Consider the following 23,727-nt stretch of genomic DNA (forward strand, 5'->3'; position numbering starts at 1 on the left):
ACAAAAATGGCTTGTAAATTTTAGGGGTTAAAGAGAAAAAGGATCTTAAATTTCAAGTGACATTATGCAATCAGGCCAAGATTGTTTAATTTACCACATGCTGGGTAATAGTCTGAGAAGGCTCCATGTTTCCAGAACTAAAATAGGCTCTTTATTAACAGGGTGATTTGCAGACAGGCTGTGGGCAGAGCTGGCATTCGAGCCCGTTCAACTCCCCAGAGCATCCTCCAAACACTTCCTTCATGCTGTGAGCACTCCAAGATCTATTCAGGTTACTACAAAGATTTTCTAACAGGTGAAAAGTTAAAGCTAAACGAGTCCATAGTGCAGACTGTCATGACAGTGAAAACAGAAGCAGAGGGTCAAGGAAGCTCTCCTGTAAGAACACAATGTGAGAAGACTCTGCCATATGCCAAGTCTGAGTGGGAGAGGAGTTATTCAGGGCTCCCCAAGATGCTCAGCTTCACTCTGTGCCTGAGTTTGCTATAGATTTTGGATTATGTAAGAAATGAAAACTACCAGGAATATGTGTAAAAGGTCTGCTAAGAGTACACAAGGAGAAGAGAAGTCTCAGGCGAAGTCTGAACATGCTATGATCCCAGTCTGGACTCAGCACTTCCAAAAGGTCCTTCATCCTTCCCACCCAGAGGATCTGCTCAGCTGGAACAGTGTGTGATACACCCTTGGGGCACAGTGATGGCTTTACATCCACAAATCTTTATGTTTTGTGATGGTGGCACCAGCTAGGTACCTCTGAAAATAAAAGTAAAAGCAACTCTGCACCATGTTGTACCAGAAGAGCTAGATGGAGAGACATATCTTCAAATGAACTAATAGGAGAGTGCATTAAATTCAAGCAATTATATTTCAAAATTAAAACCTCCTATTGAACAAAAAACAAAAGGCACTTTTATGGCTCTTCCCTCTAATGAACTTCTGCAGATTTTAGAATGTGTTCAGGCCAATTTTCTAAATAGCTATGTTTTTAAAATGCATTTCATCTCTGTTTGTATAAAAGAGTCATTACATTAGTCCATGGAAGATCATAAAATTCTTCCCTTCTGTGCCATAAATTTTTAGTTTCTGTCATTGCCTGACATTTGGCGTATGTGCTGGCAAATGATACAGCATAATTCATTCAATGTTCACCTTGTGTTTGTGAAGTTGTTACAAAAGGAGACATTCAGCTTCTGCTAAAAGGCTTGCTAAAGAGATGACTTATGTGGCACAGATAAAAAATAATTACAACTAAGTCCTGCAGTCTTTACTCTGGAAAAAATTGCAATAAAAATCCATAAGAATACCTGCGGGTTAAAGAAACAGAATTCAATAACAATATGCAATTAATGGAAAGATCTTAATGGACTTCAACGAGTCTTGGACACTTGCCTCTAAGTATTTTAGCTGCAGGTAAAATCAGGAAATCAAGTTTAGTAAGAGAGAATGGAAGAACTAGGACTTTTTGTCCACAGCAAAAGAACCTCTCTGTGTTGAGGCTACAGATCTCAGACTCCAGATTTTTTAACCTTTTTCCATGCAAGCAGTACCTCTGCATCCAGACACCTCTGTCCTGTGCTCTTCGTGACTGGAGGGCAAGTGGCTGAATTTGGGTCTTCACTCCACACCTGCTTTTTGTTCAGATACTTCTGATCAAAAACTATGTGACCATGACACAGAGGTCTCAAATCACATCATGGTTATTGCCTGAAGATGCTGCCTGTTCATCCTCCTCCCCATATCTCTTCACTGGGAGAAAAAAACAACTCAGGCTTTAGTCAGTCTGCTGCTCCTGGCCAACAAGCCAGAGGACACAGAACACTTCTGACCCTCAGCTGCACCCTCTGGAGAGGAAAAGTGACCAAGGATTTCGGGAGGACTGGGGCATGACCTTGAGATCACCTGTTTCTCCAAACCTCTGGAAAGCTTGGTGATATCATATTGTATCAGCATCATTTTCATATTGTTAGACCCTGCTCAACTCTGCATGTTAACCTATTTTTGTTTTTTTTAAATGAAGATACTTAACAGAGCAAAACACAACGTCGCAACACACAGAAGAACCACTTGTAAAATCATTTGCATGTGCAAAGATGAAGTAGTAAACAAAGGACTTGAAAACTTTTTCATGCTTCCATTCCCCTGCAGCCCCTGCTAAGGTGGGGAGAGAACTTCTCTTGTGCAAAAAAAAAAAAAACAGCTCAGAGGTAATTCTCTCAGGGCAGCACCACAAACACATAAATATGGCACGTGGCTAGCAGGCACTGCTGGCTCCATCTGCCAGCAGCAGACGAGCTCTGGAGACCAGTGTAAATTATAACCCCTAAAGGTGAAGATAAGGCATTTGAGCACGTCCCCGTGCTGCCCATGCCCTCCTGCTGCCAGCACAAGGTGATGGGGGATGGCTGTGCCCTCATCAGTGCTGAGCACCCTCCAGATGGGCTGAAGAAGGCTCAGAACATGCTATATAATATATATACATGTCATATATTCCTGGCCTGGCTTGGTCAGGGTGGAAACACAGGGACATTTTGCTGATGTCCCTGCCAGCAGCGCCAGGTGAGCACAGCAGCAGGATATTGGGAGCTGTGGGATGGCAGCAGTCACTGTGCATGCAGGAGTTTTTGTGTGAACAGCCCAGCTGGTCAGGCCACTGCTCATCCTGCAGCACCAAGGGCATGATTTGGTTGCCAGGACTCACTTTGATAATCTCCATGGCAAAGCCCAGCAGCTGAGCAAATGGGTGGAGAGGGAGGCTCTCCCATTTTCGGGGTGTTATAAATACATATTATAAAGTTGGCTTTTCGCAGATATTAATATGAATGCTGTATGTATAATGTTAAAATAGCTGCTTTTATTTCTGCTATTAACAAAAACTTAGACATGATAGTAGTGGTGGCTGATATACTTATGAGTGAACTGTCTGCTGGGGATAACACCCAGTGAACACCTGATGAAGACCCTGCTATTGATATGCCAACTATCAGCATCTGCCATCTGAAGAAAGCATTGACCAAGGCCCAAACTGAAGGTGATAATAAAACCCCAACCAAGAAACAGGAATGCTCTAAAAAGGAGGATTTAAGGAGTGGCTATGCTAAACATTTCCTAGAAAAATATGAATATGTATAATAATCTATGAATATGGATCAGGATGATGTAATAGGAAAGGTATTTAAAGGGTACCTCCAAAGATGAAAGTTGTGTTCTTGGCTAAATGCCAAGCACCTGGCCACTTTAACCGTGTACTTTACTTCTGTCTCCCTTTGTCTTTTTAATAAACTTTTAAAATTTTACCAAGAAAGTGAACCTTGTTTTTCACAGAAAGGAAAGCACCTTCCTTCCACCTAAAACCTAACATTACCCTCAGGTGAGGAAACTGGGAGCTGCTTTAACATACTCTGCTAGGTCAATAACAAATCTGCAGTATAAACTTAATGGCAATTGTTGTCACAGCTCCATGAATCTGCCTGCTGCTGCAGAGGAGGCAGCACTCCTCTCCCAGGACAGAGCACCAAGTCCAGCTGATCCCAGCAGAAGCCAATTCCTTTCATGCCACAACACTGGCAGCTTTGACCCTCTGGTCTGGTGTCCCAGTCAATAAGCCTGCTCTTCCTGCTGGAAAACTGCTCTCAGCTGGAGGAAAAAAGCTGTGTTCTTACTCCAATTAAAGCAAAAAAAAATTAAACATTAGTTTGTAAATGGTGGGTGACCAGCTGTCGTAAAATTTGATTACTTTTATGTAAGCTATTGAAAATAACCTTCTTTGAAATTTTCTTAGATAAAAATTATGTTAAGCTGTAACAACCCCATGGCCTAAATGTGATATAGTCAAATAATCAAAACACATAAAAATAAACATTCTTTTTCAGCATAATACCAGCATTTCTACCTGCAGCTCATGTAAGCACTACAAAATTTATCTAATTGCTCAACAAAGGCCATAAAGTTCTATTAACATGTGTATATCTTTTGGGTGATTAAGATAAAAATAAAAAAATTATCCCAGTTTAACCAAAAGTCCACATTTCACTTGAACAACTTTCTAAAAATCCTGTGTGAAATAACATCTTTAGTAATTAAACCACACCTTTCACCATTTTCTCAAACAACTAGAACATTAAAATCCATGGGCATGAGGCTGTAAACTTAGACAAATGTGCCCTAACATAACGTAAAATTCTGATTATTACACAAAATTTTGCAAAGGCCATGTGGATTGAAGGACTCCTGGACAGCTCCTGTCAGGGCACTGACCCACCTGCAACCCCCTACAAAACACAGCAGAGCCCTTTTTGCTAAGAGAGGAGGAGAAGGGTACAGGGATGGAGGAGAGAAGCTTGGCATGGTGTGATATATTATTGGCTGCTTGACTTTGATTTCAACTTCCCCCAATCCCCAAGGCACGACTGCATCACTTGTTATGACAGTGGCTGCTATTCCTCACAAACATTTGGAAGCACACAGGCTAATTAAACGGTGGCACTGGGGAATCTGCAGCAAAAGCCTGGTGCTCCTGCTGCTGAATCGCTGCCTGAGCAGCCGACAGCTCCCTGTCAACTTAATATCTCTGTATTAATAACAGTAACTTAACCCAGGGGAGAGGAAAACGATCACCATTCAAACACACAAGTGGCCTGATTAGCAGAGGACAAGGGGGAAGCATTTTCTACATCACCATGGAAACTTAAATAAAGGGCCCATAATTGCAATCTAAATTCTGGAAAGATAATGAATACATCTTGAGATCTGCAGATGTTGTGTAGCATATACATATTTCTAGCAACTTCAACTCAATTACTTCTATGCAGCATCTGTTTTACAAATCAACTTCCCACTGCTCATAACGAGGCATGTGGGATTTTTAATTTATTTTTTTTTTCCCCAGAGGAGACAGTGGGGGAAGAAGAAGGGTGACCTCTTTTTTCTGGCAAGGTATTTCAAGCTACCACTATTTATTTAGGAATTTCAAACTCACAGTTGGTTACAAAGTTAGCTTACAGGCATCCAAATACACCAAGCTAAAATGCATGAAATAAATAATTCAAGAATTCTCTGCAGTGTTACCAAGTAGAAAGAATAACTTACCATTTTCTCCGAGCTCACCCAAGGAAAAAAAAAATTGCTGGATAAAATACATCATGTAGGTGTGAAATATAGAGGTAATGCATACATCCTGTCTGCCTGGGTGTTAAAAAGCAACAACAACAAACAACAGTCATTTTGTCTGAACAATGGAAACCATCCAAATGCCAAATTTCTGGTTTTCCTACACATTTAATGCTGCCTTTGTGCATCCACTTTTGTCTTAGAGATTTTGATTCTGCTCCACGGAAATCAGCGAGAGTTTCAATGGGAACATCACCAAGCCCTGAAGGAAGCAGGAGTAGTACACAAAAGAAAGAAAAAAAAAAAAAAAAGAAAAAAAAAAAAAAAGGCATTTGATCACATAACCAAGACAATATCAGTACATCTATGCATAATGCATACACCCAGAGCATCCCAGGAGCGCTCTCTGCCATGTTCTCTGCTTTTACAGAAGCAGTCACACAGGCCTGGCCTTAAAATTTTCATGATCAGGATGACAGAAAGGAACAGGGATCTGCAACAGCTCCTACCCCAGCAACACCCAGAACTGTGCGCAGAAAGAAAAGGTTTTCTTTGGAAGACTGGAAATGTCTGTGGCAAACAAGGGACTTGTTAAAAGCTTCTCAGAAAAAGGAGGAACATTTTGTGCAGGCAACACGCAGCAACACACATGGGGTTGCTCCCATCAGTTCCTAGGTGGCTACAGCTCTGTGGTAGTTTTCAGTCTGGAGCCTTCTTCCTGCTCTTGCTGTCAGCCACTTGAACTGGGAATTCAAACTGAGGCACAAAGTAACAGACCTGACTGATTTAGGCTCGACTAAGGAGGAAGGCACCTCGTCCAAGCCATTCCCTTCGATCCCAAATGTGACAAAAAATGCTGGAGTAAACCCTTGCTTCTGCACACTGACAGGACACCCCTGAACAACACCCACTGGATTTCTCCTTACACCATCCCTATGTGTTTTCACTCCCACCTGCCAGGTCTAACAACCAGGGAATATTTGGGGTCCAGTGCCAAAAGTGAGGTTTGCCCCTCTCTGCTGAGTGTCAACAGACAGTTCCCTGCTTTTGCTTCTCGATCTGCCCTCACTCCATGACCAAACCAGCTAGGAAGCTCCCCAGGGTGAGTTTATTTGGGTGTTTGCATGCAATACTGGTGGAGAGAATCACAACTTGGAAGCCTTTGTACCGTATTTACAACAAAAATAATTTTTAAGAAAAGAGAACAGAAAAGAAAGAAAAAATCAGGAAAAAAGACATTTTTTGATTCTAACCACCTCTACAGTGAAACAATCCAGGAGTCAGAGCAACACACCCCAATTCTGTGCACAGCTATGCAAAGAAATAGAGGACTGCCCACAGAAAACAGCATGAAAACCAGCATATTTTCCTGTTGTTTCTTTCCTACTCACAAAATTGGATTTTAAAAATAGGAACATGGGATTCCACATCAAACTGTCTCTCACTGTGCTGCCTAAGGCTCTTCCATAGCTGTAGGAAATGGCAGCCAGGGGGCTGAACCACAATCATCCCTGATTTTCCCAGTCACCTACTTTACATCTCACATGCGGAGCAAGTATGAGTCAGGCTTCATTTATTCTACTGGGTTCTATTACCACAGGCCCGGGATTTGTGCAGGAGTGGAAGAAAAAAAAAAAAAAAAAAAGAGATTACACACTGTAGGAGACCCTGCTAAGCCAGGAGAACCCCTGGTGTGGATGCAGTTACATCCATGAGTCAGCTTGCACCTCCCTGACAGCTCGGGTTGGGCTGTGAGCAGGAAACATGCAGCTGCAGAGGCAGAAAAGCCCCTTCTGTCAGCAGATGTTATGTTACACTGCAGGGCACAGGTGGAGCTGAATGTGCTCTGGGGTGTGGGCCTGGAAATGCACATGGGCTCAGAAACCAAACCAGCTGCTGGATGCCAATGGCTGGTGAAGAAGAAAACACTGTCCTTTCCTTCCGACAGAAAAAGAGCTTTCCCCTCACCACTATTATTTTTATGACAGCTTTCCTGGCAGTTTTCATACCGCAATGGGTTGAATTCCTTCGGGTTACCAGTTCATCATTTCTCCTGTTTGTTTGTTTGGCTTGGATATGAACTGCCTCTAATGCAAGGGAGTCAGTTCCTAAAATTCCTCCAGCATGTTTAAGGAAGTTTCTCTGGATTGGCACTCGCTGCTTTTCAGCTAGCAGAAACCAAGCCAGGCAAGGAAACATCCAGAAAACTCAGGTCACTGACTCTGCTCCTCTTTAAAGTGCTTTCACCACTCCACATGAGACCCAGTGTATGCACACACCATTCACAGCACCCAACCACCAGCTTCACATCCACAGGCCTTTGTTTGCTGATTAACAGTGTGGAAATGAACTCCCTCGAAAAGATATTTGTTTGGATTCGATACAGAAAACAACTGCACTGCAACGAGGCAGATATTTATTTTCCCACTGATTTTTTCTAATTGAAACTTTGTTTGCTGCCAGAGGGTTGATTCACCACAGTCCCTCTTTACTGGAACGCCACAGCAGCACTCCTGGGAAAATCAGCAGCTTTGGGAGCAGCAGTGGGTGGGGATGTGGTGCAGCACAGGGAATATTTGGTGTGCAAAGGTTCACAAGCCTTTGAGACTGAAGTTGTCACCCAAAAGGGTCAACTCTGTCCTCCTGCCTTTCCCCTCTTCCCTTTATTTCGGTTTTAGCACTCACATGGCCAGCTCACCTGGTTCAAAACAACAGGAAAGGAGCTGCTGGCTCTTGTTTTGAGACAAGAGGCTCGGTTGAGTCACCACACAGCGGCTTGCTCTGAGGCCGGGCCTGGGGAGCAGCTCAGCTGTGTGAGAGTGGGAAGGATGTTGTATCTCAGCTGTACTTTTACATCAGTAAGTGGCAATTGCAAAGCTCAGGCCCAAGGGTTTTGTAGCTACATTATTTATGGCAATAAGTCTAACCCCCAAGCTGACCTTGAGACACAGAGCTCCAGAAAACGACAGGGCTCTCATTAATCCAAATTCAGGGCTTTCTCTCCAGCACCACCAGTCTCATTATTTGCAAGGAAGTACTCCCACAACAATTATGCTGTATAGACTGTACAAGTTTGAATCCCTCTCAGCCTGGGGAGGCAAATTCCTCCAAACATCTAGCTTGTGGGGGCAAGTCCTCGTGAGTCCCTCCAAGGACGTTTCATCTCATAGGGGTACTGAGCTCTTGAGTCAGACAAGCACCTGCCTGGACATGAGGGAACTTTTAGGTGGTGCAAGGATGCCATGAGAGCATCAGCTATTTTCAGGGTCACAGGAAGGGATTTTCTACAGATCTTGCTATGGACTGATTTAAGATTCAACCCAAGTCGTTCTTGTTGGTCTACGAATAGGTACTGATGGAATGTCCCTAAGTCCATCTGTGGAAGCTGCATGAGAATCCCACAAACAGCATCTGTGGAGGTACAGTCCAATAACACCTTCCTCATTACCTACAACATCCCCAAAGCCCAACAATGATGTTCCCTTGTCTTCAATACTACACAGTTTTACCTCCATGACTGTAATCACCCCATTTGCTTTCATTGCAGAAAATTAATTTTCCCCTTGGTTACTAAAACTACTTGAGGAGTCTGTGAGGCCACTCAAAATGATGGCTGCTGCTACCAGGTCATCACAACAGCCAAAAATTGCCTGGGCACAAAGAAGTCATATCCACAGCCCTGTCTGCCAAAGGGTGAAGATCAACACCAGCTCAGTTTTTGGCAGAGCGATCCCATCTCATATAAGCTTCCATTAGAGGGGTTTGTGCTGTTAAGCATTACAAAGAGGCTAGGAGGGAACAGGGATGGATTATCCATGCTTCCACCAGGCCCCTGCAGGCCAAGCTAGCAACAACTGCAACAGAAAAGAAAAACCACACACACACACACCAAAAAAAAAAAAAAAGACAAACTGTACTACTGTTGGTGTCAGCACACAGAAATACTATGTTCCAGCTCTGCACAGAGTGCTGCTAGTATTGCCTGCACGTAACCTCCACCACAACACAATGAGATCATTCACACCTGCCTCGCCTGTAGTAGGGGAGGGAAGGTGAGGAGGCAGGGTTTCTAGGAGAAAGGCAGCATTTCCCAGATGCTGCCAAGATGCTGTTTATTGGTAAATGAAGTCTCTTGAGTCCTAAACAACCTTCCCAGAGGAAGATAGAGTCGCAACTGCCATATGGAGAGTGGGAAGAGGATGTCACTTAGCAAAAGTGGATCAGAAAATACATGCACAAACACACACGCTCACACACAATTTGTTCTGTAACTGCACTGAATGGCAAAACCCATTTCATCCTCTCCAATAAATCCTTCACTATACAGCTTATGCAACCTTCTAGATGATGAGAGCAGATGACAAGCACTTCTGGACAGAGCATCCTTCCCTATGCCCCCAGGGAGATGGGCACAAGGAAGCTCTGCCCACCAGACAAGGAACTTGGTGAAAACCCAAGCCCCTGATCTACTGTGGGCTGACAAGACACTGTGCCTAAAATCACTGACTGAGGATGAGCAGCAGTGCTGACAGACCCAAGACAGAGCTGGCAAAGGTACCACCTTTGAGAAATTGTGGTTTGAACCACTGTTTGGCTTCACCTCCCCAGCTGTAAAGCTGACATGCCACAATCCACCCTCCTTTTGGGGTTGTTGTGCTCTCTCATCCCCACTCACGTGTGACGTCCTGCACGTAGATCCCTTACAATCCAAAAATTTGAAGAGACAGAACTGCAAAGGAGTACTTTAAATACAAATAGGAACATTGTACCACCTTCTCAAGGATAAAAGTCTGTGCACAAACACTTTTGAGTGGTTCTGAATTTTCTCAGAGAGAAAGCATTCAGTGCAAACTCATGTCTGCCCTTCACTTCAGAAAGCCACGGGCTTGTATCACATTCTTCAGAGACTGGATGCATGCCCCTGGTCACGTTTGTGCTTTGTCCCACTCGAGCTGCCAGAAGTATTTTCTCTGAAGTGTTTTTGTCCACTGTCTGCCTTTGCTTTCATTCCCTTAGTCCTCGTAGTGGTATTGATTCAGTGTAGCCTCTTTAAATGTCCTTCTTGGAGTACAGGCACTGATTTTTATAGGGTTACATTCTGGCTAGAACACTGGCTGGCTCCATACCCAGACAGGTGATAAAATCCATAAACACTTCACTTCTCAATGTGGAGACTGGCCATCTATCTATTTCAGTCTTAAGTTCAAGCAGAAATTTAATTTATCCATAATCAACATCTTTTCCTAATGGGTATATTTTGCTATATGGGTTTATAGGACCTAATGAAAACCTCACTTATTGCCTAGGATTTCCTGCCCGTATGAAGGGTCATTTACTGAGGTCTGGAGTGTTCACATAGAGCAGAAAGAATAATTTCCTTTACTACAGCAATTACTGGCAAAAATCAATGACCCCTGTTAAGCTGGAGGCCAAGGTAAGTAAATACAATAGTGCTTTCTAGATTTAAAAATTCCCAGAGCCTCAGAGGTGTGCTTCCCCTCACACACATGCTGAGGGAAACTAGCCAGCCATCTAGACAGGGGTGTCACACTTCCTAGCATTCCAAGGCCATAAAAATCATCTTAGTGCAACTGAAATGCAACCTTTAGCTGGCACTGAGGTTGTCCAGTTGATGGGGGAGAAAAAAAATCTCTAAGGGCTTCTTGCAGTGGAAGTGCTGTGCTCACCTATCCATTACACCAGTGCTGTGAGCGGTGTCAGACAGCCTGGGAGACTTCCACCTCAGCACTCACTGTGCAAAAACAGTTCAGCTCTCACTCAGAAGGCTCAGCTCTGCTGCTGTGTCTGTCCCCTTGCTGTGCCTTTTCAGGGCAGTGTCTGGTGAGACTGAGAACTTAATGGTCACTTTGGCTTTTTGTTTGTAAGGACAACAGCCCTGAGGGAGAAGTGGGCTGAAGCCCTCTTGTTTTCACTGCACAGTCACTGCCGTTCTTCACTTATTTCATTATTGCTGGCTTTTTCCCCTTTAGATTCATTCTGTGAAGCAGGAGGACTGGCCACCTCTGCCCTTCTACTTGCAGTGCACTACATTCAGATTTGGTTTCTTGCTCCACTGTTTGTTGGTTTGGATTTTTTTTTTCAATTCTTAGGCCAAGTGTGCAGTGATGGATCTGGTAGCCACGCTCTTGCCAGCCACCCTCCGTCAGCTGAGCAGCAGCATCCCAGCCATGGGGGGATGCAAAGGCTGCTCTCTCCCTGCTCTGCACTGCGAGACAGTTTCTCTGTCACAAACACTGAGGCTAAACAGTGGACAAGGGTCTGAGAGAGCAAGTTCATCTGAGTCTGCAAAATTCCCAGCTACACGATTTGCCACCAGTGGCAGCAGTCTGCACACAGGAGACTCTGCCTTGCCACCATTAACCTCTTAAGCCAAACACCTGGCACTGCAATATTTCCTGCTGAGCTACCTTCTCAGTATTAAACTGTGGTTCAAAAGCATCCAAAGTAAAAAAAAAAAAACCCAACCAACTTTCCCTTGCATTTATTTGAAAACTTGCTACAACTTTACCACCCTCATTTAATTACAGACCAGCACTGGGCAGCAGCCAAACCTGCACCCCATGACTGACCTGCCTCATGGTGTCTGATGGACATTTGACTTTAAAACCCAATAATTTCATTTCTGAAACAATTTATTAGATTCTTAAGCCTAAAACAGGTTTTCAATTATATGTGTGCTGCTTCACAGCTAAGAAAATCTACTCTGGGAGCCAGGAAACATTTCCAAAGAGGCAAAAATGGGATCAAAAACATATTTGATAAAAAGGAGAAGGAGAAATGATGGTTTTTAACTACAGTGTTATTTTATTTCATCTCAGAAGCATGTTGTCAGTTTAAGAGAAGGGAACATCTATAAGATTTTGTTTTGCATCTCTTTTAAAACAAAATTATTCTCACTTAGGGCTGAAGGGCTTTTCCCCCCTAAAACAAATAAACTATATATTGGAATGACCTTGTAACAGGTTTCTGTGGCTCTTTAATCACCAGTGGCTGCTAAATGAAGCATATCTATTTTCTCTGTTACATTACTATTGGCAACCAGGTCTTCAGTAAGTGCCCAGAAATATTTCCATGGCAACAAAAAGCATTCAGCATTGCTACTGTTTTGTGCCAATTTAGCTTTAAAATATTCTATTGTGGAGAGAAATACGGTACATTAAGTGAAATAAAGTCAAGATGCAATGTTCTGAAAAGAATACAAGGATAAACAGGAAACACGTATTTTGCAGAAAGGGGGGGGGGGGGGAACTGCCAAATGGAAGGAAAAATGTTCAAAGCTCATTTTGATGCTACTGAACAGCTTTGCTGAATGTCAGCAAGTCCATGTGTCACTCACATTTTCACTTAGGGTTAGGTAAAAAGCTAACAGAAATAAAGATACCTCGAACATCTTCTCTTGATCATTTTAATCCATGACTGAAATTTTAAGTTGCCAGGGTATTATAGTCTCTCTGCATGTCTAGGTTACCATCAGAGGAGTTCACACTCTTGATGTTAGGGAATGAATCTAAAGGAAAAAGAGGAAATAAAGAGTTGAAAAATAAAATACAAAGAGCATGTGTGTTTTGGAAGTGAAAGTTCACTTAGAAGAACGAAACGAGTTCTTCCACATCAAAGGGTCTGTGGAAGACATTTTCAAATCACAGTTCAGCACTTTCTCTCCCATTATACAACTTAGTTCTGAGAGAAAAAGGTATCAGTTGCCAGCCCTCTAACCCTTAAACAGCCAACTTTTGTGACTATGAAGTCTTGAGACCATTGGATGGCCCTTTGTGCAGCCCATTGCAGAGATAAAAAGATTAAAGTCTATCCGAGACTATTTGGAATGACATTCCCTAAGGTGCAAAAAGCTGTGCAATGCTCCCTGAAGTGCTTGGTGTGGAAGCAGAGAGCTCTAGAAAGCAGCACTGTAGGTGCTGGGAGCTCTGTGGGACCAGCCTTCCAGTCCACAATGGCTCCAGGAAGGTTAAGGAGAAGGAAAGCCAAAAAATATGGAGAGTCAAACAGCAACTTGACATGTACCTGCTCTCATCTGGGAGAGGTGTCCAGAGGGACTCTCCCTTGAGTAGCAGGAATGGGTCCCTCTGGCATCTGTCCAAGACTCTCACCAGGAAACTCCGTCAGGCCCATCTCTCACTCCTAAGAACCCCCTTTCTCAGATCTCACTGCAGGTGACAAACAGCTCTGACAAGGACAGCAGCTCACTCCTGCCCCCCATTTCCCTGAGAGCTTCACCACCTTTCCTCCCACCCACTGTGAGCAAGGCTGTGGCAGGGGCCTGCCCTAGGAATGATGCACTTGGCACTTGGCTGAGCCCCAGGATTTGCTGTGAATTGCTCCAACAGCTCCTCCTGAGGCACCGGGGCGCAGGCTCTGCAGGAGACAAGGTCACGCCCTAGGACAGCCCCAGCACACGCTGAATGGACACCTGGTGCCCTGCTCCATCACTTCTGTGCACACACACTGGTCACACAATCCAAGCACACACAGCAAATCCAACCCTGCAGCACTGGCTTGGTGCCTATGGACAAACCCTGGGGGCAGGACATTGCACAGGCAATGAACAGGGATACCAGAAGGTAGGGGTTGGGCTCCAAGAGACACAACTTTGAGATCTCTAATCTGAGAACTGGCAATCTTTCATTTGGAATACAAAACAAGCAGTCCCAGTTTGGGAGGCAGAACAGCTAGACCAAAAGTGCTTTTTAATTATTTACTCCCTGGCCATAACGGAGCGAGAAATAGCAATAAAGAAAAGAGCTAATTTTACAGTCATTAAAGAGCACCGTCAAGGTTTATACCCTCTCAGTCTGATATTCCAGTTAAACACGAAAACAAACAGGCTGATCTTCCACAGTCTGCACAGAAAAGGCTAAATACGTAAGACATCCCTAGAAGCCAAGAGTGAAGAAAAGCTCCTGGTCACAATAAAACAGATATTTTCAAGAGCATCTACCACCTGCTTAAAAAAAAAAAAAAAAAAAAAAAATTTGAAGCCAAATTCTGTAGATCCTCGTTGAGTCTCAAGTTCTTCATCAGCTCCATATTGTAGAACCCAGTCCCTCACATCCTCTTTCCACCCTTATCCCCATCCCTAGGATGTTTGTAAAGAGCAGCTTTATGCCAGCAAGACCCAAGGGTGGTGTCAGCAGGACTGCAGCTTTCTTGGTGCAGTCTGGACCTACATCTCCATCAGACTTCTGTGACCCAGGAAATCTCCAGTCACACTTGTGGTGACATTGAGTGAGCACAGGTCATGTGGCTGAAACTCAGTTCTGGGCACAATCGCCTGAAAACACTCCTGCTGTCATTTAAAGATCAGAAGTCATAGTTAGGCCTATTTAAAACTGAAAATATCAAACTCAGTTCTCCTTCCCATAATCTCCTGCCTGCTGTCTCTTCAGTCTTGTTTGAAAAGCCTGTGGGGGCGGTGGGAGGGGAGGAGAGCGATTTGGGAGCCTTTCATCCATAAAATCATGAGATACGGGCTGGCTTTTTAGTACAGCATTTCACAGCACATGGCACAGTAACATCTTGAGATTCCTGGCACAAAGAAACAAGGTTTGAGATTACATACATACATATATACATATATATATATATATATGTGTATATATATATATATATATCTTTAATAGCAATGACGCAAAGGCAGATGGTTCTCAAAGCAAAGGCTTAAGGCTAAACATTCCCTTTGAAGGGTCCTGCTACCAGAAACTAAACTGGGGGGAAAGCAAAACACTCCTGGCTACAGCAACAGGACCTGATTGCCTTCTAATACACAGCATTTCACCCTGGAGATCTCCAATTCTTTGAATGAGATTAGTCTCACAAACGAGGAAAGAATTGGAAAGGTTAGATTTTTCTTTGGGATTTGGGGAGTTTTATTTTAGCTGTGGGAAACAGCGACAATACAGAACATAATGAGCAGATTAGCAACTAAATCAAATCAACAGCAGAAAAGAAAGGCCTGGATAATGCAGTCAGGATGCGTGCCAGCTGCTTACCTGCACAGCGTGCCGGGCCATTAGCACTGTTTAAGGAGCCACCCAAGCTGAGGCTGTGCTCATCACCTCCCATCCTCAAAGAGGGCTCACCTTCTTCCTCAGCAATGGGAGGAAGTCGATCAAGAAGCTGGAGATCTTCAGCCATCCAGTAGGATCCATTGGTTGTCGAGGACCTGTTGCTTTCAACGCCCTGCTCTGGCAAGCTGCTGGTGTTTTTAACCCGTTTTTGCCTCTGGGGACCCGTGTCAGAGCCAGAAGGGAGGTTCTGTGAAGCAAGATCAGGGCCCCCAATGTAACTGTCTTCTCTGGGATAGAAATAGTCCTCATCCCAAAGGTCCAGGTCTGATTCCTCAGAATAATCCTCATAAACACCTCCATTATTCTCCAAGTCCTGGGTCCTCTCTTCTTCTGGCTTGCGACCCACTCCACTCAAATTCAGCAGTGAGGTGGATATGGAGTCTCCTGCTTGCTGGATCGCTTCGTATATTTGAGACATCCAAGAAGACAGTGGCTGGAGGAGATTCTGAGCAGCCTCAGAAGCCATGTTTAGCACTCTGCCAGTGTCTGGTGATCACTTGTTCAGCTTTGCCAGCATGTCGCTTATAATTCAGGGAGCTGCAGAATAAGCACCACAAGAAATTACTGTAAATTGCTTGTCCATCAACACCTGTCGACACACTATGTAAGATGTCTAGAACTGAGAGGGGGAAATGGAAAAAAGCTCTTTTAACCATTGAGAATACCACCAGAAATCCAGAAATGATGGACAAATTGCACATATTCCTGCAGAGATCCGGAAAGCTTTTATTCAACTGCTAAACCTTAGATAAAAATAAGAACACAGAGCCTTGGAACACAAGTAACTTTTTGGAGTGCATACACCCTGGTTACAGCTGTCTTCAGACCTGGGGAAAAAAGAGGAACAAAGCAACCTGCAATGAAAAATCTCAAGAAATCTCCTGGCCCCAATTTTCTTAGCATTAACATGACCAGGTGAGAAAACTGAAGGGAGGAGAATCTGGGGAGAACTGTGTTTTAAATGAGGAAAATGACAGGCCCAAAGCTTGCAGAAGCAGCCCATGGCAGACAAACACCTCAAATGCTTTGCTCCAGAAAAGCTATGAAGAAACTCTCTCTGCCCTTGGGCCTGAGCTGTTTTGCCATTCACAGAAATAAAAATAAAGGAAGGAAAGGCCAAACAGAGGAGGTGTAATATTATAGGTATGAAATTACCGGGAACAGAAGCAAGTTAACAAAAGCAGTGGTGTCATCTTGAGATGATGCTTTCTCAAAGATCATCTAAACTCTAAATAAAAACATAACTTGCAGAAAGTTAGCATGCCTTTTTGCCCAATATACATCTTCCCACATTATCACAAGACAGACATTCTTTAAGGAACTCTGAGAAGGAGAAACCTACAAATAGGATGATGGGTTTAGGAAGAAAGAATTAAATCGGTGCAGATTTTAGACTAAAAGACAACTAAATAGAAGCTTCAAAATTAATATAAATGTCTTGCTGAATTGGGAGATCTAAAAGCACTATAAGTATAAAAGAGTAAATGCAGTGTAACAGCAAGAAAATCAGCTCAGCAGCAATGTGTATTACCTTGTGAAATGATCTCCAGAGAAATGTAGGGGAATCTCAGTGGTGTGGATCTTTAAATGGAGCGCAGATTAAGGAGAACCCACTTTGCCTGGTGAGCAGCTCTTTTAGACACAAGATCAGTGACTTAAGAGGACTTTAACTTTTAAAACACCTGTGCCAAATAATTTTGTTCAGTGATGTAGATTTATGCTGCAGACCAACAGGTTTATTGTCAGCTTCAGCGTGTGCTAGGAACTGCAGCCCTAACAAGGGCAGTAAAAGAATGTGGGTTACTAAAGGCATTTTAAGAGCTGTGACTGTCACGAACTCCCTGGCCTCAGGGGACACATTGTTCCAGCAACCATCTGGCAGCCTCCAACCCTCAGCTCAGCTCAGCCCCTGGGACCCAGGTAAAGCTCCCTGCCACGCATTAGATCTTTGGCAAGAAGCAGACAGTGCCATAGCCTCACCTCCCAGGTGAGCTGTTCCCTTCCCTGACTCTCCTCTTTCCAACCCTGCCCCTGGCAAAGCCTCTCTGCTCTGTGCAACTGGTTTTCCCATAGTCCAAAAGAGATTACAGGCTCCAAAGAGCCCGTGTTCAGCACAATGTGGATTGGCTGCTGGTAAATCACAGCACCAGAAAAGTCACCGGGAGGAGATGGTACTTTTAACAGTGAAATTCTCCCAGGCATGGAAGGAGATAAACTCTGGTTAATGCTAGATAAGTGGTAGATACTGGAGACGTTTTTAACCTGTCATTTATTTACAGGCTAGAGGAAATGAATCTCTGGTTTGTGATGAAAGAAGAACTTCACAATTCTCTCCCTCTGTCTCAGCAGCAAGATCCACAGTAGCAGCAGCCCTCAGAGGGACGCAGGCATCCAGAAGTGATAGCTAACCAATGGAAATAAAACATATGGGTGCTGAAATGAAGTGCTGATCTGTTCTAAAAATCAACAGAACTGAGCCTTGTGATATTTGCACAGGGAATAATTAGCTCCTCTTGTTATTAGATTTTGGAGCTAACACCTGATGGGTCCAACAGAGTTATCCCACTTCTGGATGCTGTGGCTGGCTACACCAGGCTCAAGCAAACATCACAGACTCTGACACAGGGAGGTTGGTATCACAAGCATAAAAATGGAGGGAGTTTTCAAGGCAGGATTTTGCTTCAGTAAGGGAAGTAAAGCAATGATCTACAGCCACCTGCAGAGCCAGGATGTGGTCATTCAGTCACCTGAAGCAGCAGATAAAACTTGAACTTTCATATACCAAGCAGCTGCCTGTAGGCTGGGGGAGAACATCACACACACATGTGTACACATGCACAGCCCTACCCAAGACTGGGACATTTGTCTGGATTGAATCCTAGGAACCCCAACAAGTGGTTTGTTTTCAGTTCATAGACAATAGACAGGCAGTGAGTGATGTGTATTTCACCAAATAATCTAAACCACTTTGCAGTAACACCTGCAACTCACACATGCAACTTGCAACCCAGTGCCTAAATAATCTCTAGAGGCAAAAGCAATGTCTTTTCCAGGGTGCCTGACTCTGTTCCACCTTTGCTTTGCTTTTCCTACCATCCTCTTACTAAAGACTCCACAGACAGTGATATGGAGATATGCTGAACAACTGGAGTTCAGCTGAATTATAAATGGTTTATTTTTGTTCTTGCAGCAGATGGATAAAATGTGTAACAAGCTGCAGACAAGTTTAGGCGGGCAACGATTTTACAAACTCACCAGAGGATCAAAGGGGGCTGAGCTGTGTTACAGGCTTGCTGTTTCCCAGGAGCTCTCTCCATTAATTAGGAGACACTGCTCTAACGGCGTGTTTATGATATATTTCACAACATGGCCTTTTCAACATAATGGATTTTTACTTTTGATTTCTCTAACAGTTTTGACTTGCATTAGAAGAACAAAAAAAAGACCTGAAAGAACTGAGTAAAGTATAAAATGTGTGGGAAATAAAAAAAAAAAATCCATTTCTTTTTAGAAGTATTCATCAAACAAGAGAGAGGAAAAAAAGCAGTTTAGCAAATTTACTTCAAGTACCATCTTCTAAAACCACCCATAAGAATTTTCACACCAAATCACATGCTAAACTCAAAGTGGTAAAGGGTTTTTTTCCTCTCCTGGAAAATCAGATAGCTAAAAGGATCAATGTTAAGCCTCTCACAGAAACCATCATAAGCTTTACTACAATCTATATTCCCTTGTCTTGACAGGATCATTATTCCCAAGCAGTATTCCCATTGAGAGGTGCAATTACTGTATTGCTAAAAAAAGTAGACTATTACCAGAATTTCAAACACAACCACAATGCAGAGGTTTGTAATATTACCGAAATGTCTTTCAACCATCTTGATAGGTAGTTGCCTAAAAAAAGTGCCATCAGTTGTGCATTTTTTGATGTTTCCCTTATTCAAGCTGTTGCAGAGTGTAGGCACAAACTTCCTTTCCTTCAGTCACTTTTTGTGTGGCCTTTGGAAAAGCTTTCTACCAAACTCCTCCCTTACAGGCAGAACACAAGTTGAAAATGGATCATATCCATGAGCAGGAGCTTTATTTGTGTGGATGTCAAGGAAGAGCAGTGTGACTGACCCAGCAGAAAGTTCTGCTCCAGATTCAGGGGGAAAAGCTAAAACAAGGTGTGACTCTAAGCTGATGCCCAGAACATCAAGGATCTGTGCCAAAGGTAAGGCCACTTTGCTGTTCACAGAAAGGGGAAATGAGGAGGGCTTGGTGAGGTAAGGTTTTTTGAGCGTCTGAAAACTGTAATGAGAATGTACTCAGATGAAAGCAGGCAGCAGCAACACTGGGCCAAGAAATCCTCTATCCTGGTTCTGGGAACAATCTGGACTTCTTGCTCCTCTTGCAGTTGCCAGAACTGTATCTAACAAGATGCTTGCAAAGCCCTTGCACTCTCACCAAACATGACTATGATGAAAATGTATTTCCAGCTGAAATTGTCACAGTGCCAAGCCCAGAGTGTGCACTTGAAACTGCTGAGAGGGTTGGAGCCTCTTGCAGAAGTGTTATGAGGTAAGTTCAGAGACAGTACCCAAGGTTCACATCAGCTGTGAGCATCACTACTGACCAAACTTCCCTAAGGTAAAAACAAAATAGAAATACAGAACATCTCGTACCTTTTTGGCCCATTTTGTGCTATAAAAATGCTATTTATGTGGTTGAATTTAACACACACACACAAAAAAAGGACAGAGGCACTTTCTAAGTGATTATGTACTCTGTGATAATAATTTCAGCTGGTGAATCAGAAACTCCAGGGCACCGAAGGAAAATCTAATGGTTTATTCCAATAAATTAGACACATCTCATTGGAAACATTCACAGGCTACAAATCAACACAGCAATAAACCCACTGCTGCAGAGCATTGGTCCTGCAAGCCCCAGAATGGTGAAGAGAAAACAAAGATGAGCTCAGGCAGACAGCAATGTACCCGGCTGCACGGGGCTCAGCCCACGCACAGGAAGCCTGCAGACTTATTTCTCACTCCCAAATCATCTCATGTCTTTGCAGGCAGCTCACTAGTGATGCTGTGCCAAATTAGTTGTAAAAATTGATACCCAAATGACAAAAGTGGTTTTGATCAGGATATTTAGCCCCATGTTGTCTCCTACTTTCTTTTCATTCCTTTGTTCACGCTCTCCTTTTATCAGGAACAATGGCAAAAATTACTGATCTTCACTGCTTCTGTGGGATGGGGAGAAGAGGAAAGAGGTAGAAGAAAAAAAGGAATTATGCAAATGTGACATTTATCGTTCAAAATTGTGGAGCTTTTTTCAAAAAAAAAAAAAACTCAGGTCTCTCCATCACACAGAGTATGTGATGACAAATTCAAGGAAAAAAAAAAAAAAAGAGATATTCCTGGAAGACCAGGATTCAGATATTGTGCTCAAGCTCCAACAGTAATGGGGCTGAGGAGCTGATGGTATTTTCCTATGTTGACCTCTTCATAAGTCTGGTTTTGCCTAGACTGTAAGAACTACTGAAATCAGAGATGTGTTCATCTTATGATAAGAAGTCCAGGGCAGCCAGAAAGCAGAGAATCTGTGAATGCACAGGTAGATATTATTGCCACCGAAGTATTAATACAAAACCTGGGGAAATTTTCAGGAGAGAGAAAATGGCAAGGCTTCCCTGGCCATAATATTTGGTTTGGATATTCAGATTCTAGCTTGGCACTGGTGTTAAATCCAGAGTCACTCCACTGAAGGCAGTCACATCCTTCAAATCAAAATAAAGCCCTTTGCATTTAAAGAGCTACTTGTCGCCAGAGGCACAAAAAAAGCCCCTAACTGTTCCATGCCAAATGGTTGTACAAAAAGCAGCAATGAATAACTTCATTTATGCTTCTCCAGCCGAGGGTTACATAAAGGGCATAAAGAAATTCACAAATCATTGGGGTATTAGAAAAGTGGTGTTAGTAGTGGCAACTGTGCTCTTTCAGGCTGAAAGAGTGAGAAACATCTGTAATTACTGGATTAGGGGAATGAAAGAAGAAACCTGCAGTCAGAAATTACAGCAAGTTCTCTAATTGAGCTGCTGCCATTCACCCGCTTGCATGAAGACGGAATAGCCAAAAGGAAATCACAAGTTCAAAAGGCTGGAGAAACACCAATTTACACCACCACTCCAACCCACCCACCTGTGCTGTCAAGCTGTTCCCCAGAGCAGATCCCATAGACTCCACCCCTCCTGCGATTGTGCTACCCAGTCTGCAGCAAGTGAACAAACCGGGGTCAATCAGAGCAATTACTTGCATGGAAATTAGCAGTGGGAAGCATGTCTAGCTGTTTAACAAAATGAAGTTATTTTAGAAACATTCAGAGGAGTCACCCAGTTCCTGTTACTCCTTCCCCCACGCACACACACCATCCTTACAGAGGCTGTGGGAATTGCTCTGTGTGGACCACCAAGAGCAGTGCAGACTGTGCTGTTTGGGAGAAGGAAACAGAACTGGATGATTCCTGGTGTTCCATCTTTTGTGCACACATGGCTGAGTCTGTAGCTCCCATCTCCTCTCTCTTCTAAGTCCAAGTGAGACTTGGACTAAGTCTCACTTAGAAGTTAGACTAAGAAGTTAGACTAAATCTAACCACAAGTCCAGCCAGAGATGCTGGGAGGCTGAGGAGTCCCTGGGAAAACCAGACCTAGACTCAAAGGATTTAAAGGAATGTGGAGCCACAGATCTGAGCAGGCAGCTGTCCCTACTGACTTAGGGACTGCTCCCTCAGCCATTGTAATCCTTTATTTAATTCAGCTTGTTGCAAACCAAGCTCTCCAACCTCTAGGGCAGGCACCAGTTGCAGCAATCACGCTGTCCCATGGCCAGCCACTCTTCCTACACGCCTCTACTGAAGCAGTTGAGAGAAAAAGCAATTTAGAAGAGCAGCTTCATTTGGGCACTGAGAGACTTCCCTTTCACAAGCTTCTCTCCTTCCTGCCACTGGTTGGTCAAGGAATCTAAATGACCAAACCTCAGCTGGATGACAGAAACAACCTCAGGCTTGCTCTCAACCTGCCCTTACCGAGGACAGTGGAGCTACTGGGTACTCAGTATCAGAGTTAAGAGGACCAACCACAACTGTGTTTCTGTGGAGAAGTACAGCCCTGGGTTTTCCACAACTTTGGAGGAAGCCAGACTGGTGCTGTCACACTCACCCACGTTTCTTATTTCTAAACATGACTCTGTGCCTCTGCTGCATGTGACAGTCCCACTCACTGCATGTGACGGGTCCCCAGGGCCCAGGGCAGCTCTGACAAGGAAAGGCAGCACCCAGGCAGCACTGCCAACACTGCAGCCCTTGGTGAGTGCTAGAGGTGTTGATGCTTTCCTTAAAGCCAAGGCTATGGGAGATGAGCGCTTTATATAAGAACTGCGTCTCCATTTATTTATTTTAAGTGTGCAGCTAGCCCCAGAGGCTGGAACAGTGGCTGTGCAGAACAGTTTGAGAACATGAACTGAAAGTGCTCTTGAGGCTGATAAAACAGAAGGAAAAATGAAGAAAAAAAAATAATCTTCCTCCTAACCTCATCATATTTATGCTGTTTTCACACATCAAGAGTACATCTTTAACAAGAGTTCAAGGCAAAGCACAACTGGAATATTTTCATATAAAGCACAGTGTACCAAGCTACAATTTCTTTCCCAGTCTCGGGTCACATCACTATGAAAAGATTACAGTGTAGAACAAAGAGGACCCTTCACTCTCTTGAGCCATAGCACTGAAGCATAGGGTTGGTTACAGTTCTTTACACAAAGGTTTGCCCAGCATTGTCACACGTACCTGTGAAGTCCACTTCACCCATGAACTTTTGAACTAAAGGGCTCCCCAACACTATAAACACTGCGTGTAGGAACATCACCACCTCTTTTGGTCCCAAAATTCACACTACAGACTGGGACACGAAAATATCACAGCATCAAAAAGTCTCACATGGGACTTCACTGACTTGTCTCAAGTCTCTGCTCAAGGGAAGGTCCTCCTTCCTTGCGTGAAGAGATGATTCAAGGGGCAATTTCCCACAGATGCTCTCCCAGTGCCTGAAAAACCACCAATGCTGTGAAGAACCACTCCAGCTGATTCTAAAGGTGTGGCAGTTAATCTTCCCCTCACTAAGGAGTTCTGCACATGACCTTTATAAAGGCTCAACATCACTCTAGGAAGACCAGGACTACTTCATGCCACCACCTCTTCCTTCTGCACATGCTTGGGCACAGCCAAGCAAGCTTGATATGCTCTGTGCTACCTACCTACCAGCTGTGTGGTTACCAGCTTCACTGCCTTTGCAGCCTGCTCTGAGCTCTACCCTCGAGTTCCAAGTGCATCCTTAACACAGGCTGGCTGTGTCTAGATGATCTCCAGCCCTCCCAGTGAAGGGATTCCTGCAGCTGAATGAGGGGAAACCACGGCAGCACATCCCTGCTCAAGAGATGGACTCATCATTAGCATCAACAGATCAGTCAAGAAC

The 23,727-nt window shown here is 43.8% G+C and overlaps 1 protein-coding gene across 1 annotated transcript in view; it reads right to left on the reverse strand.

Moving 5' to 3' along the window:
- Positions 1-15,690, reverse strand: part of SYT16 (synaptotagmin 16) — a 45,407-nt gene extending 29,717 nt beyond the window's left edge. The window contains exon 1 of the mRNA XM_066189007.1: positions 15,135-15,690. Within this exon, the coding sequence (XP_066045104.1) occupies positions 15,135-15,678 (544 nt within the window). The 5' untranslated portion in view covers positions 15,679-15,690. The remainder of the gene's footprint in view (positions 1-15,134) is intronic.
- Positions 15,691-23,727: the final 8,037 nt, after the last annotated feature.

This window comes from Chamaea fasciata, unplaced genomic scaffold (assembly GCF_029207755.1).
Source record: "Chamaea fasciata isolate MVZ Bird 193981 ecotype frontalis unplaced genomic scaffold, bChaFas1.0.hap1 SCAF_7, whole genome shotgun sequence".
NCBI classification, from domain to species: Eukaryota; Metazoa; Chordata; class Aves; order Passeriformes; family Sylviidae; genus Chamaea; species Chamaea fasciata.